We start from the raw sequence: 12,381 nt of genomic DNA on the forward strand, positions 1-12,381 counted from the left end.
ATTGTGTAGTTTTGGGTACCGGTAGTTAGGAGTACAGCAAACACCTTATTTCTTTTCTAGGAGACAGACTGTGAGTCAGTGAGGGTGGTGAAAGGGAAAGAGCCAAGGAGAGAGACTTCAGAGGACCGTGTCACAGCCACGGCAGGACCAGGTGTCACCCTTGTTGCCAGCAGCACCAGTATAGGGGACAGTGGCACAGCATCGTCCAGTTACCTCAGTGATGGCACAAAACCATATCAGCCACACCCACAATTTATAGAACCGCAAACTCTTGCCAACAGATTGTTGACGTTTCAAGAGAGATGGTTTTGCGATTTTCCCTGGCTACATTATAATCCATCAATAAAAGGAGTGTTGTGTTTTCACTGTAGCCAAGGGTTTTCAAGCCAGCCATCTTTTGGCCGAAGAGCAGATGCTGCCTTCATTAGTGCAGGATTTAGGAACTGGAGAAAAGCCATTGAAAAATTCACAGCACATCAAAACTGCCAAACCCACCACCACTTTGTAACTGTAACAGCACATCAGCTAAATCCAATCAGTGTCCAGTTATCCAGCGCGTGGGGTAAACAGCAGGAGGACGCAAGGCATTGCTTGATGAAAATTGTTAGTTCGGTGCGGCATGTAGTAAGACAGGGACAAGCCTTTAGAGGCCACACGGATGACAGTGGGAATTTATACCAGCTTTTGAAACTCAGGGCAGAAGAGGATGAACCCATTTTACTGAAGTGTTTAACAGAGCGTACCACAATGTACACAGGCCCCAAAGCACAGAATGAAATTCTGAACATCATGGCCAATACAGTCATTCGAGGCATTGCAGCTGAGATTAGGTCTCTTCCGATTGTACAATTTTCAGTAATTTTTGATGGTACTCAAGATGTCTCTGGTGCTGAACAGGAGAGTGTCTGTCTGCGTTATGTTGACCATGACCGTGTCCCTCACAAGGAGTTTATTGGGCTATACAGGGTGTCGGAGACAACAGGCGAGGGCATTGCGAAAGTGGCAACTGATGTGTTGTTGAGGCTCAATTTGCCCATGTCTGGCTTATGTGGGCAGAGTTACGATGGTGCCTCAAACATGGCAGGAAAATACACAGGTGCAAAGGCAATTGTGAAGAGGCAGCAGCCATTAGCCCTCTATGTCCATTGTGGAGCACACTGTGTAAATCTGATTACACAGGCTGCTCAGCCTCCCCACTAGTCCGGGATTCCCTTTCTTGGGTCCATCAGTTAGGTGTCCTATATGGCCAGTCAGGAAAGTTTAAGAGCATGTTTGAATCAATTGCCACGTCCAAAGATACAAATCTGACCACCCTGAAACCCCTATGTCCAACAAAGTGGACTGTGCGGAATACTGCTATTAGAGCTGTGCTAGGGCAGTATGAGCGGGTACTCAGCAGCCTAGAGGAGATGGCAAAAACTGCATCCAAGACAGCTTCAACTGCCGGTGGCTTATTCGAGCACTTCAGCAAAGACAAGACTGTGTTGGGCCTCACACTTGCCTCTGCTGTTCTTGGAGAGCTTGAATGTCTAAACATTTCACTGCAGAAGAAAACTCAGACTGTCTCTGGTATGCAGGCTGCAGTCGAGTGTGTGCGGTCATCTCTTAGGGGCAAGAGAAATGACGAAAGCTACCTTGCACTGTATGAGAAAGCAAAAACTTTGATTGACTCTATTGAATCCATTGAATCCATTGAGACGCACTCAAGATGATTTGCTGGCAAAGCAGTGGATCACTATAGGGCAGAATTTCTTTAAGTGTTGGATGGTGTGGAGGTTCAGTTTGGCGACCGTTTTGACCAGGACAGTCTAAACGTCCTGCAAAAGTTGGAAAGAGCGCTTCTCACGGGGGAGTTGGATGAGTCTCTAGATCAGTACCCTGAGCTGAACATAGATTCTCTTTCAGTGCAGATCCCTCTCTTTCACAACAAATACCCCTGTAGCAGCAGTGGAGAGGCAGCAGAGGTCCTTAGGAGGCTTCCAGTGGAGGTACGGGGGTTGTTTGACCAAGTTGAGGTGCTGATCAGAATTTTGTTTGTGGTGCCAGTGTCTTCATGTGAGGCTGAGAGGAGTTTCAGTGCACTCCGCAGGTTAAAGACTTGGCCACGGGCTAGCATGGGCCAAGAGAGACTTAACGGTGTAGTTGTCTGTAATGTACATAGAGACAGGCTGGACAGTCTCAAGAGGGAAAATATCTGCCAGCAATTTGTTGGATCCATTGAAACCCGCAAACATATGTTCGGTTCTTTTGTTCAGTAGTGTGTATAGCAGTGGTTCTCAACCTTTTTTGGGTACTGGAACCCCTGCATATTTTGAGGCAAGGCAGGCAAGGTTTTCAGCGGTCCTCAGGGACCACCACCCCCTCTATATTATATGTAAACTTACTGGAAACCTTGTGGTACTGACTACATTCATTACACTTTTTTATTTCACGGACACCTTGCAATTAGTCCATGGATCCCTGTTTGAGAACCCCTGGTGTAATTGATAATTGTTCTTTTGTTTAGTAGTTTTCAGTTTTTAGTACATGACAGTACACTTACAAATTATTTATTTCATGTTATTTTATTTAAAATTGCATAATTTGTGTGACATACTTGTCCATAGCTGCTGTTTGAAGAGTTGAGACACTGACTGAAGGATATTTAGTTTGATTTATTTGGGTTTTTCATTGAAGTAGTTATTTTGCTTTTAGAACTGTACTTATTTTAAGCTTTTTGTTCTTGTAAAGATATTGTAGTAGACTCAGGCCAGGTGCACATATTTAATGACTATATAAATGTATCACAAAGTCAAATTAAAAGGTCAATTCTATACGGAGACCAACTTTGTGATGGTTCTCAATGGAGATTCTTTACGATGAGATCACACCATGTTCATTGTATTTATGAAAACTGCTCCCATACAGTGTACAGTACCATTGCCGCCTACTGGCCTTTCTTGATATTGCTGGTTGTAAGTACGAATACCTGCATACATACTGGACTGATAAGGAACACTGCTATAACTATTATTAGTAGTAGTATTATAATGATTTAAACAAGTTGGGACAACCCTTCAGTTAACTACTGTACCTATCAATTATCCAGTAGTAGTAATTATGGTTCCTCAATATACATTTAACATATTACAACGTAGGCTATGTGTTACAGCACTACTTTTGCTGTCCCCCTCAGGAATTGCTCCTGAGAAAATTTCATGTAATTGTCCCCTCCAAGGTTGATATCAGATTTTCGCCCCTGGTCTTGAAGAGCCTAATGCTATGTTTTATAAATGTAACAAACATTTTCCTGCAAACCCCCCAGACATTAACACATGCTCCAAGCTCAAGTTACCTGTATATAAAGTGCCTTCAGTATTAATACCCCTTGACTTATTGCACATTTTGTTGTGTTACAGACGGAATTTAAAATAGATCAAATGTATTTTTATCTCACCCATCTAGACATTATACCCCCATAATGACAAAGTAATTTTTTGACATTTTTGCAAATGTATTGAAAATGAAATAAAGTATTAACACCACTTGGCTATGATGTTCCAAATTGAGCTCAGGTGCATCCAATTTCCTTTGATCGCCTATAGTATGCAAAAAGTCATGTGAAAGACAGACCATAAGGCAAAAGATTCTGTGGTCTGAGGAGAAAAAAATGTTCCTTAACTGTGCACAACTCATTACCTGTCTAACAGTCTAACACCATCCCTACTGTGAAGCGTGGTGGTGGCAGCATCATGCTATGGGGATGCTTTTCAGCAGCAGGGACTGGGAGACTGGTAAGGATAGAGGGTACAATGAATGGAACCAAATACATGCAAATTATTGATGAGATGATGATTCAGAGTGCAAATGACCTTAGACTGGGGCGAAGATTTACACTGAACAAAAAATAAAAAATATAAATACCATGTTTCATGAGATGAAATAAAAGATATCAGAAATGTTCCATATGCACAAAAAAGATTTCTCTCAAATTTTGTGCACAAATATGTTTACATCCCTGTTAGTGAGCATTTCTCCTTTGCCAAGATAATCCATCCACCTGACAGGTGTGGTATATCAAGAACATGATTAAACAGCATGCTCATTACACAGGTGCACCTTGTGCTGGGGACAATAAAAGGCCAATTTAAAATGTGCAGTTTTGTCACACAACACATTCTTTGTTGCCAGAGAATTTTATGTTAATTTCTATACCATAAGCCTCCTCCAAAGTTTTTTTAGAGAATTTGACAGTACATCCAACTCGCCTCACAGCCGCAGACCACTTGTATGGCGTCGTGTGGGCGAGCAGTTTGCTGATGCCAATGTTGAGAACAGAGTGCTCCATGGTTATGGTATGGGCAGGCATAAACTACAGATAATGAACACAATTGCATTTTATTGATGGCAGTTTGAATGCACAGAACTACCGTAACGAGATCCTGAGACCCATTGTCATGCCATTCATCCGCTACCATCACCTCATGTTTGAGCATGAGAATGCATGGCCCCATGTCGCAAGGATCTATATACAATTCCTGGCTGCTGAAAATTTCCCAGTTCTTTCTTGGCCTGCATACTCACCAGACATGTCATCCATTGAGCAGGTTTGGGATTCTCTGGATCGACGTGTACAACAGTGTGTTTCACTGCTACAACAGTACACAGGCCACAATCAACAGCCTGATCAACTCTATTTGAAGGAGATGTAAATGGTGGTCATGCTAGACTGCATGAGGTAAATGGTGGTCACGCTAGATACTGACCGGTTTTCTGATCCACGCTCCTACTTTTTTTACAGGCATCTGTGATCAACAAATGCATATCTGTATTCCCAGTCATGTGAAATCCATAGATTAGGGCCTAATGAATTCATTTCAATAGACTGATTTCCTTATATGAACTGTAACTCTGTAAAAAAAATGAAATTGTTGCATGTTGCATTTATATTTTTGTTTGGTATATGTTCCAACAGGACATTGACCCCAAGCATACAGCCAAAGCAGTCCTAGAGTGGCCCAGCCAAAGCCCAGACTTGAATCCCATTGAATATCTGTGGAAAGACTTGAAGATTGCTGTTCACTGCCGCTCCCCATCTAATTTAACAGAGTTTGAGAAAATCTACAAGGAAGAATGGGAGAAAATCCCTAAATCCAGATGTGCAAAGCTGATACAGACATACCCAAGACGACTCAAAGCCGTAATCGCTGCCAAAGGTGCTTCTACAAAGTATTGTCTCAGGGGTGTGAATACCTATGGAAATTAGATTTTTCTATATTTTATTTTAAATACATTTGCTAACATTTCTAAAAACATGTTTTCAATTTGCTATTTGTGTAGGTGGGTGAGATTCATTTTGAATTCAGGCTGTAACAACAAAATGTAGAATAAGTTAAGGGGTTTGAATAGCTTCTGAAGGCACTGTAGCTCAAGTTTGAAACAATGAAAGCCATTGCACAATATGTTTGTCTGTTACATCGCCCATTGGTAGCATGTACAGTTTAGTAGGAACAATAATGGTCCAAGGACTTACCCCTGCAGAACTCTTAGAGGGAAAACATTTTTTCAAAGCTATAGAACTGTCTTCAAGGTCCACATTTTAATTTTAGTTTCTTAGAGTGTTCTAAATATTATTTTATCAAACTGCACAAATTGGTACCTATTCACCCTCGTGCCTCCCTTTGTAACCCTCCTCCAGAAAGCCATTCTTTCACCATGCCCCCATGACCGTCCCCATCCCGTGCCCTTACAGCAGTTCTCCTGCGCAATCCATTTTGTGGTGAGCGTGCCCAGGGAGCGGCAGGCCTCGCCGTAGGCAGCGAGTGAGCCGCACACCTGGGCCTTGCGGTGGTTGTAGCAGCCGTCCAGGTAGCAGGACTGGTAGAATGGCCTGGGGTCCAGCAGGCCGTGGCAGGGCTGGAAGAAGCCCTTCATTTGGGTGAGCTTCTGGCACCCCTCCTCGCCCTGGAGGCCAAGCACGGCCGTGTTCTCACACGACTGGGCCAGTGCCACGTACTGGGTCTCGTCACAGCTGGGGAGAGGGAGAAGAGATGGGAGGTAGAGGTTGAGATGGGAAGGTCCATCCACGCTTTTGAATGCACAAATCTGTTTCAACTAGCACCACAAGGGGCCTCCCGGGTGGCGCAGTGGTCTAGGGCACTGCATCGCAGTGCTAACTGCGCCACCAGAGTCTCTGGGTTCGCGCCCAGGCTCTGTCGCAGCCGGCCGCGACCGGGAGGTCCGTGGGGCGACGCACAATTGGCATAGCGTCGTCCGGGGTAGGGAGGGTTTGGCCGGTAGGGATATCCTTGTCTCATCGCGCTCCAGCGATTCCTGTGGTGGGCCGGGCGCAGTGTGCGCCAATCAAGGGGGCCAGGTACACGGTGTTTCCTCCGACACATTGGTGCGGCTGGCTTCCGGGTTGGAGGCGCGCTGTGTTAAGAAGCAGTACGGCTGGTTGGGTTGTGCTTCGGAGGACGCATGGCTTTCGACCTTCGCCTCTCCCGTGCCCGTACGGGAGTTGTAGCGATGAGACAAGGTAGTAATTACTAGCGATTGGATACCACGAAAATTGGGGAGAAAATGGGATAAAATTTAAAATAATAAAAAAATAATAATAAAAAAACTAGCACCACAACATTCTCCAGAAATCCTAGAAGATTCTGGACACTGCCAAATAACCAGCAAACAAGTTTATAAACAGCTTGGAGGAAGCAACAAAAACCTAGGTGTGATGAGCAAAAACATTTTTAAAAATGTTACTGTCAATTTAACGACTGTCTATCTCTTCCATGTCACCACTTCCCATGCCTCCTCTCCTATTCACCTGTTCTGCATGCCATTGGTCTTCCAGCTCTGGGCCAGCTCCAGGGCGCTGATGGCTGGCTTCCCGCGGGAGGTGATGTAGTCGTCAGTGGGGTCTCCGTTGAAGTTGCCACAAAGGCCACACACCTGAATAATAATAATACGTTGCTCTTTTATAGCTCTCACAGTTATTTTCTTAAACCAAAAGACGCTTTACAATAACCATATAATGCATTACATAAAGCTTATATAATGCTCTACAACCATAAGGAAAACAACAAACCTTGTTTTGCAGCCGCTGGCCCATGGTGATACTAAGCGTGTTGAAGCGGTTGTAGCGCACCTGGATGTCCTGTGGTGTGTCGATGACCAGGAAGCCCTCCGACGTGGAGACGCGTGTCATTAAACCCGTGACGAATGGCACCGATACGGGCGTGCCGTTCACCTGGTTAGGAGGAGGATGAAAAAGCGGAGATTCATGCGCGCATTGACGTGGTGAGACTTTAAGTACACATACAAAAATAACTATACACATAACTCACCATCTAACTTCAAACTAATACAAACACACACATTTCACATGCATTCTTTTCATAATAAACATTATCAAGTGATGCTAATACTCATCCATCCATTTATTAATTAATCTATTAATCTATCCACCATCCATCTCCATCACTCTTTTCTCCTCACTTTCACAGTGCTCCCGGAGATCAGTATATTCTCCTCGTTGATATAGAGGTATGCGTGGGAGATGGTGGTGAGGTTGGGCGTGCTCCACTTGTCGAAGTTTGCGATGAGCTGGAAGGAGAGGTCAGGTAACTTGTGGCAGTTGGTGGACAGCACGAAGGAGCAGGAGGCAGGCAGGCGCAAGGACGCCCCGTCAAAGGTCCTGAAAACGCCACCGCCGGATGCCACGCAGTGCTGTGAGCGCCGGGCAAAGCAGCCGCGCACACCGTGGTGCAGGGCACACTCCTCCTCGGCCTTGCAGCGGCGCGGGTCGCACTGGATGAGGTTGCGGCCGATGCACTGGCAGCGCTTGGTGCAGTCGCCATTCCAGAACAGTTGTTTGGGCTGGCGAAGAGAAACACAAGTTATGACAATACAGTGCCTTCAGAAAGTATTCATACCCCTTGACTTTTCCTAAATGTTTTGTGTTACAACCTGAATTTAAAATGGATTACTTTAAAAATGTATATATATCTACACATAATACCCCATAATGACAAAGTGAAAACATGTTTTTAGAAATGTTTTCAAATGTATTGAATATGAAATACAGAAATATCTCATTTACCCCTGAGTCAATACTTTGTAGAAGCACCTTTGGCAGCGATTACAGCTGTGAGTCTTTATGGGTAAGTCTCCAAGAGCTTTCCACACCTGGATTGTGCAACAGTTGCCCATTATTCTTTTCAAAATTCTTCAAGCTCTGTCAAATTGGTTGTTAATCATTGCTAGACAACCATTTTCAGGTCTTGCCATAGATTATGAAGTAGATTTAAGTCAAAACTGTAACTTGGTCATGCAGGAACATTCACTGTCTTCTTGGTAAGCAACTACAGCGTAGATTTGGTCTTGTGTTTTATGTTATTGTCCTGCTGGAAGATGAATTTATCTCCCAGTGTCTGGTGGAAAGCAGACTGAACCAGGTTTTCCTCTAGGATTTTGACTGTGCTTAGTTCCATTCTGTTTCTTTATCCTGAAAAACTCCCCAGTCCTTAATGATTACAAGCATACCCATAACATGATGCAGCCACCACTATGCTTGAAAATATGGAGAGTGGTACTCAGTAATGCGGCAGGTAGCCTAGTGGTTAGAGCATTGGACTAGTAAACAAAAGGTTTCAAGATCAAATCTTCAAGCTAACAAGGTACAAATATGTCGTTCTGCCCCTGAACAGGGCAGTTAACCTACTGTTCCTTGGCCATCATTGAAAATAAGAATTTGTTCTTAACTAACTTGTCTAGTTAAATAAAGGTAAAATAAAAATAAAAAAATGCTTTTTATTGTATTTGCCCCAAACATAACACTTTGTATTCAGGACAAAAAGTGAATTGCTTTGCCACATTTATTTGCATTATTAGTGCCTTGCTGCAAACAGGATACATGTTTTGGAATATTTGTATTCTGTACAGCCTTCCTTATTTTCAATTAGGTTAGTATTGTGGAGTAACTACAATGTTGTTGGTCCATCCTCAGTTTTCTCCTATCACAGGCATTAAACTCTGTAACTATTTTAAAGTCACCATTGGCCTCATGGTGAAATCCTTGAACGGTTTCCATCCTCTCCGGCAACTGAGTTAGGAAGGACGCCTGTGTTTTTGTAGTGACTGGGTTTATTGATACACCATCCAAAGTGTAATTAATAAATTCACCATGCTCAAACGGATATTCAATGTCTGCTTTTTTTTTACCCATCTACCAATAGGTGCCCTTCTTTGTGAGGCATTGGAAAACCTCCCTTGTCTTGTGGTTGAATCTGTGTTTGAAATTTACTGCTCGACTGAGGGACCTTATAGATAATTGTATGTGTAGGGTACAGAGATGAAGGAGTCATTCAAAAATCATGTTAGACATTATTATTATTGCACACAGAGTGAGTCCATGCAAATTATTATGTGAGTTGTTAAGCACATTTTTACTCCTGAACTTATTTAGGCTTGCCATAACAAAGGGGTTGAATACTTATTGACTCAAGAAATTCAGCTTTTAATTTTTAATAAAGGTATAAACACTCAACTTTGACATTATGGAGTATTGCATGTAGGTCAGTGACACAAAATCTAAATGTAATCAATTTTAAATTCAGGCTGTAACACAAAAATATTTGGTAAAAGGCAAGGGATGTGAATAGTTTCTGAAAGCAGTGTATGTGCAGTTTTAATGTTTCAATATTTAAACCTCTAGGTGAGGATTTCAAAGGCCATTCCATTCCATAATGTTCAGTTCACACAACAGACGATTAATTGCATTAAGTAGTGTCTGTGTACTCTCACCAAACATAATTGAAATCTCAAGCTAACTACCCAGCATACTGGGAGCGTTCCCAGAACATTAGCTAAGATTCCCATTAAGCTCTAGTTGGGGTTTTATCTAACATTAAGATGATAACATCCCCAAAACATTCTAATGTTTTTGATGAAAAAACAAAATAAAAATGTTTTAAATAAGATATCCTTGAAATGTTCTCCTGACATTCACTAAAATGTTGTGCACATCTGTAACAACTACCACAGAACCTTGCCCCAAAGTTCTCATTAGGTTTCCAAGAAGTGTAAAAACAATCTACCAGTAACATTTTCCCAGCCAACCAAAATTTGTTCTGTGAAAGTTTCCAGCAAATTTTCTCAAAACACAAAAACTGTTTAGTCATGATGATGATCATAATGTTTTTATAAAACATTCTCCTTATGTTGCAATAACTTTCCCAGAACACATTTAGTCTGTTCCTTAAAGGTTCCTGATTTTTCATTAGGTTGTGGGAAGAGTCTGTTGGGAACATTGTGGGGACATCACAAAAGATATGTTCCCAAAACACAAAAAACTGTTGAGTTGTGCAGATTATACAATGTTTTGTTTAGGGTGCAAAAAAACATTCACGTGGTGTTAAAAGAATGTTCCAAGACCAAATGTTTTATGTTCTTTAAAAGTTCGTAAAACATTTCTTTAGGTTGTGGGAACATTGTGGGGATATGACAAGAGATAGTTTTAGTGTTATGGGAACCTATCCAGATGTGCTGACATAAACATTATGTTTGTATCAGTGTGCACAAAATACGAATTTAATGTTGCAAAAATGTTGACAGAAAAGCCTTTGAGTTATTTAAAGGTTCTCAAAACATTTAATAACAGTGTGTTATAAGAGATTTACAGTTTGGGAACAGTACATTATAAGAGATGTGCTTTGTTGTGGTAACATTCCTAAAAATTAAAGCTAGGGTACACAGAACATTCCTATAAGAATGATGACATAACACCTAGTCTGGACCAAATAAAGACATCCTCTCTTTCAGTAGAGTATATCTGTGCCTCAACTTCACTGTTGTTTTGTTTTTAAAGAAACATGGCTAAAAAAATATGTGGGATTGGACCTGCAATGTTAGGATCTCCAACCAGATCATTAACCCTCTTCACCACCAGTGGCCTTGCAGGATTTTTTCAGTCTATCAGGACACAGAACACATTTTATGAGTTATTCAAATGTTCCCATTCTCTTCATATGCTGTGTACTGTAACACTGCATAGTATGCTTTTTCTCTTTACTATTGTATATTATTTTTTATTTATTTATTTTTTATTTTAATTTTACCCCCTATTTCGTAGTATCCAATTGTTAGTAGTTACTATCTTGTCTCATCGCTACAACTCCCGTATGGGCTCGGGAGAGACGAAGGTCGAAAGCCACGCGTCCTCCGAAACACAACCCAACCAAGCCGCACTGCTGATTAACACAGCGCGCATCCAACCCGGAAGCCAGCCCCACAGACAAGGATATCCCTACCGGCCAAACCCTCCCTAACCCGGACGACGCTAGGCCAATTGTGTGTCGCCCCATGGACCTCCCGGTCGCGGCCGGCTGCGACAGAGCCTGGGCTCGAACCCAGAGTCTCTGGTGGCACAGCTAGCACTGGGGTGCAGTGCCCAAACCACTGCACCACCCGGGAGGCCCTGCTATTGTATTTTTTGTTGTGTTCACAATTTAAATTGAAAACATTAACAGTATAGTACACTGCTCAAAAAAATAAAGGGAACACTTAAACAACACAATGTAACTCCAAGTCAATCACACTTCTGTGAAATCAAACTGTCCACTTAGGAAGCAACACTGATTGACAAAAAATTTCACATGCTGTTGTGCAAATGGAATAGACAAAAGGTGGAAATTATAGGCAATTAGCAAGACACCCCCAAAAAAGGAGTGATTCTGCAGGTGGTGATCACAGACCACTTCTCAGTTCCTATGCTTCCTGGCTGATGTTTTGGTCACTTTTGAATGCTGGCGGTGCTCTCACTCTAGTGGTAGCATGAGACGGAGTCTACAACCCACACAAGTGGCTCAGGTAGTGCAGTTCATCCAGGATGGCACATCAATGCGAGCTGTGGCAAAAAGGTTTGCTGTGTCTGTCAGCGTAGTGTCCAGAGCATGGAGGCGCTACCAGGAGACAGGCCAGTACATCAGGAGACGTGGAGGAGGCTGTAGGAGGGCAACAACCCAGCAGCAGGACCACTACCTCCGCCTTTGTGCAAGGAGGTGCACTGCCAGCGCCCTGCAAAATGACCTCCAGCAGGCCACAAATGTGCATGTGTCTGCTCAAACGGTCAGAAACAGACTCCATGAGGGTGGTATGAGGGCCCGACGTCCACAGGTGGGGGTTGTGCTTACAGCCCAACACCGTGCACGACATTTGGCATTTGCCAGAGAACACCAAGATTGGCAAATTCGCCACTGGCGCCCTGTGCTCTTCACAGATGAAAGCAGGTTCACACTGAGCACATGTGACAGACGTGACAGAGTCTGGAGACGCCGTGGAGAACGTTCTGCTGCCTGCAACATCCTCCAGCATGACCGGTTTGGCGATGGGTCAGTCATGGTG

At 43.0% G+C, this 12,381-nt stretch overlaps 1 protein-coding gene across 2 annotated transcripts in view; it reads right to left on the minus strand.

The window, feature by feature from the left end:
* tecta (tectorin alpha) overlaps window positions 1-12,381 on the minus strand; it is a 55,216-nt gene that overhangs the window by 13,681 nt on the left and 29,154 nt on the right. For both annotated transcript variants that reach the window (XM_055941752.1, XM_055941753.1), the window contains exons 15-18: window positions 7,477-7,857; window positions 7,067-7,228; window positions 6,806-6,930; window positions 5,730-6,010 (exon numbers count right to left, since the gene is read on the minus strand). In XM_055941752.1, the coding sequence (XP_055797727.1) occupies window positions 5,730-6,010; window positions 6,806-6,930; window positions 7,067-7,228; window positions 7,477-7,857 (949 nt within the window). The remainder of the gene's footprint in view (window positions 1-5,729; window positions 6,011-6,805; window positions 6,931-7,066; window positions 7,229-7,476; window positions 7,858-12,381) is intronic.

Source organism: Salvelinus fontinalis, chromosome 13 (assembly GCF_029448725.1).
Source record: "Salvelinus fontinalis isolate EN_2023a chromosome 13, ASM2944872v1, whole genome shotgun sequence".
Lineage (NCBI taxonomy): Eukaryota > Metazoa > Chordata > Actinopteri > Salmoniformes > Salmonidae > Salvelinus > Salvelinus fontinalis.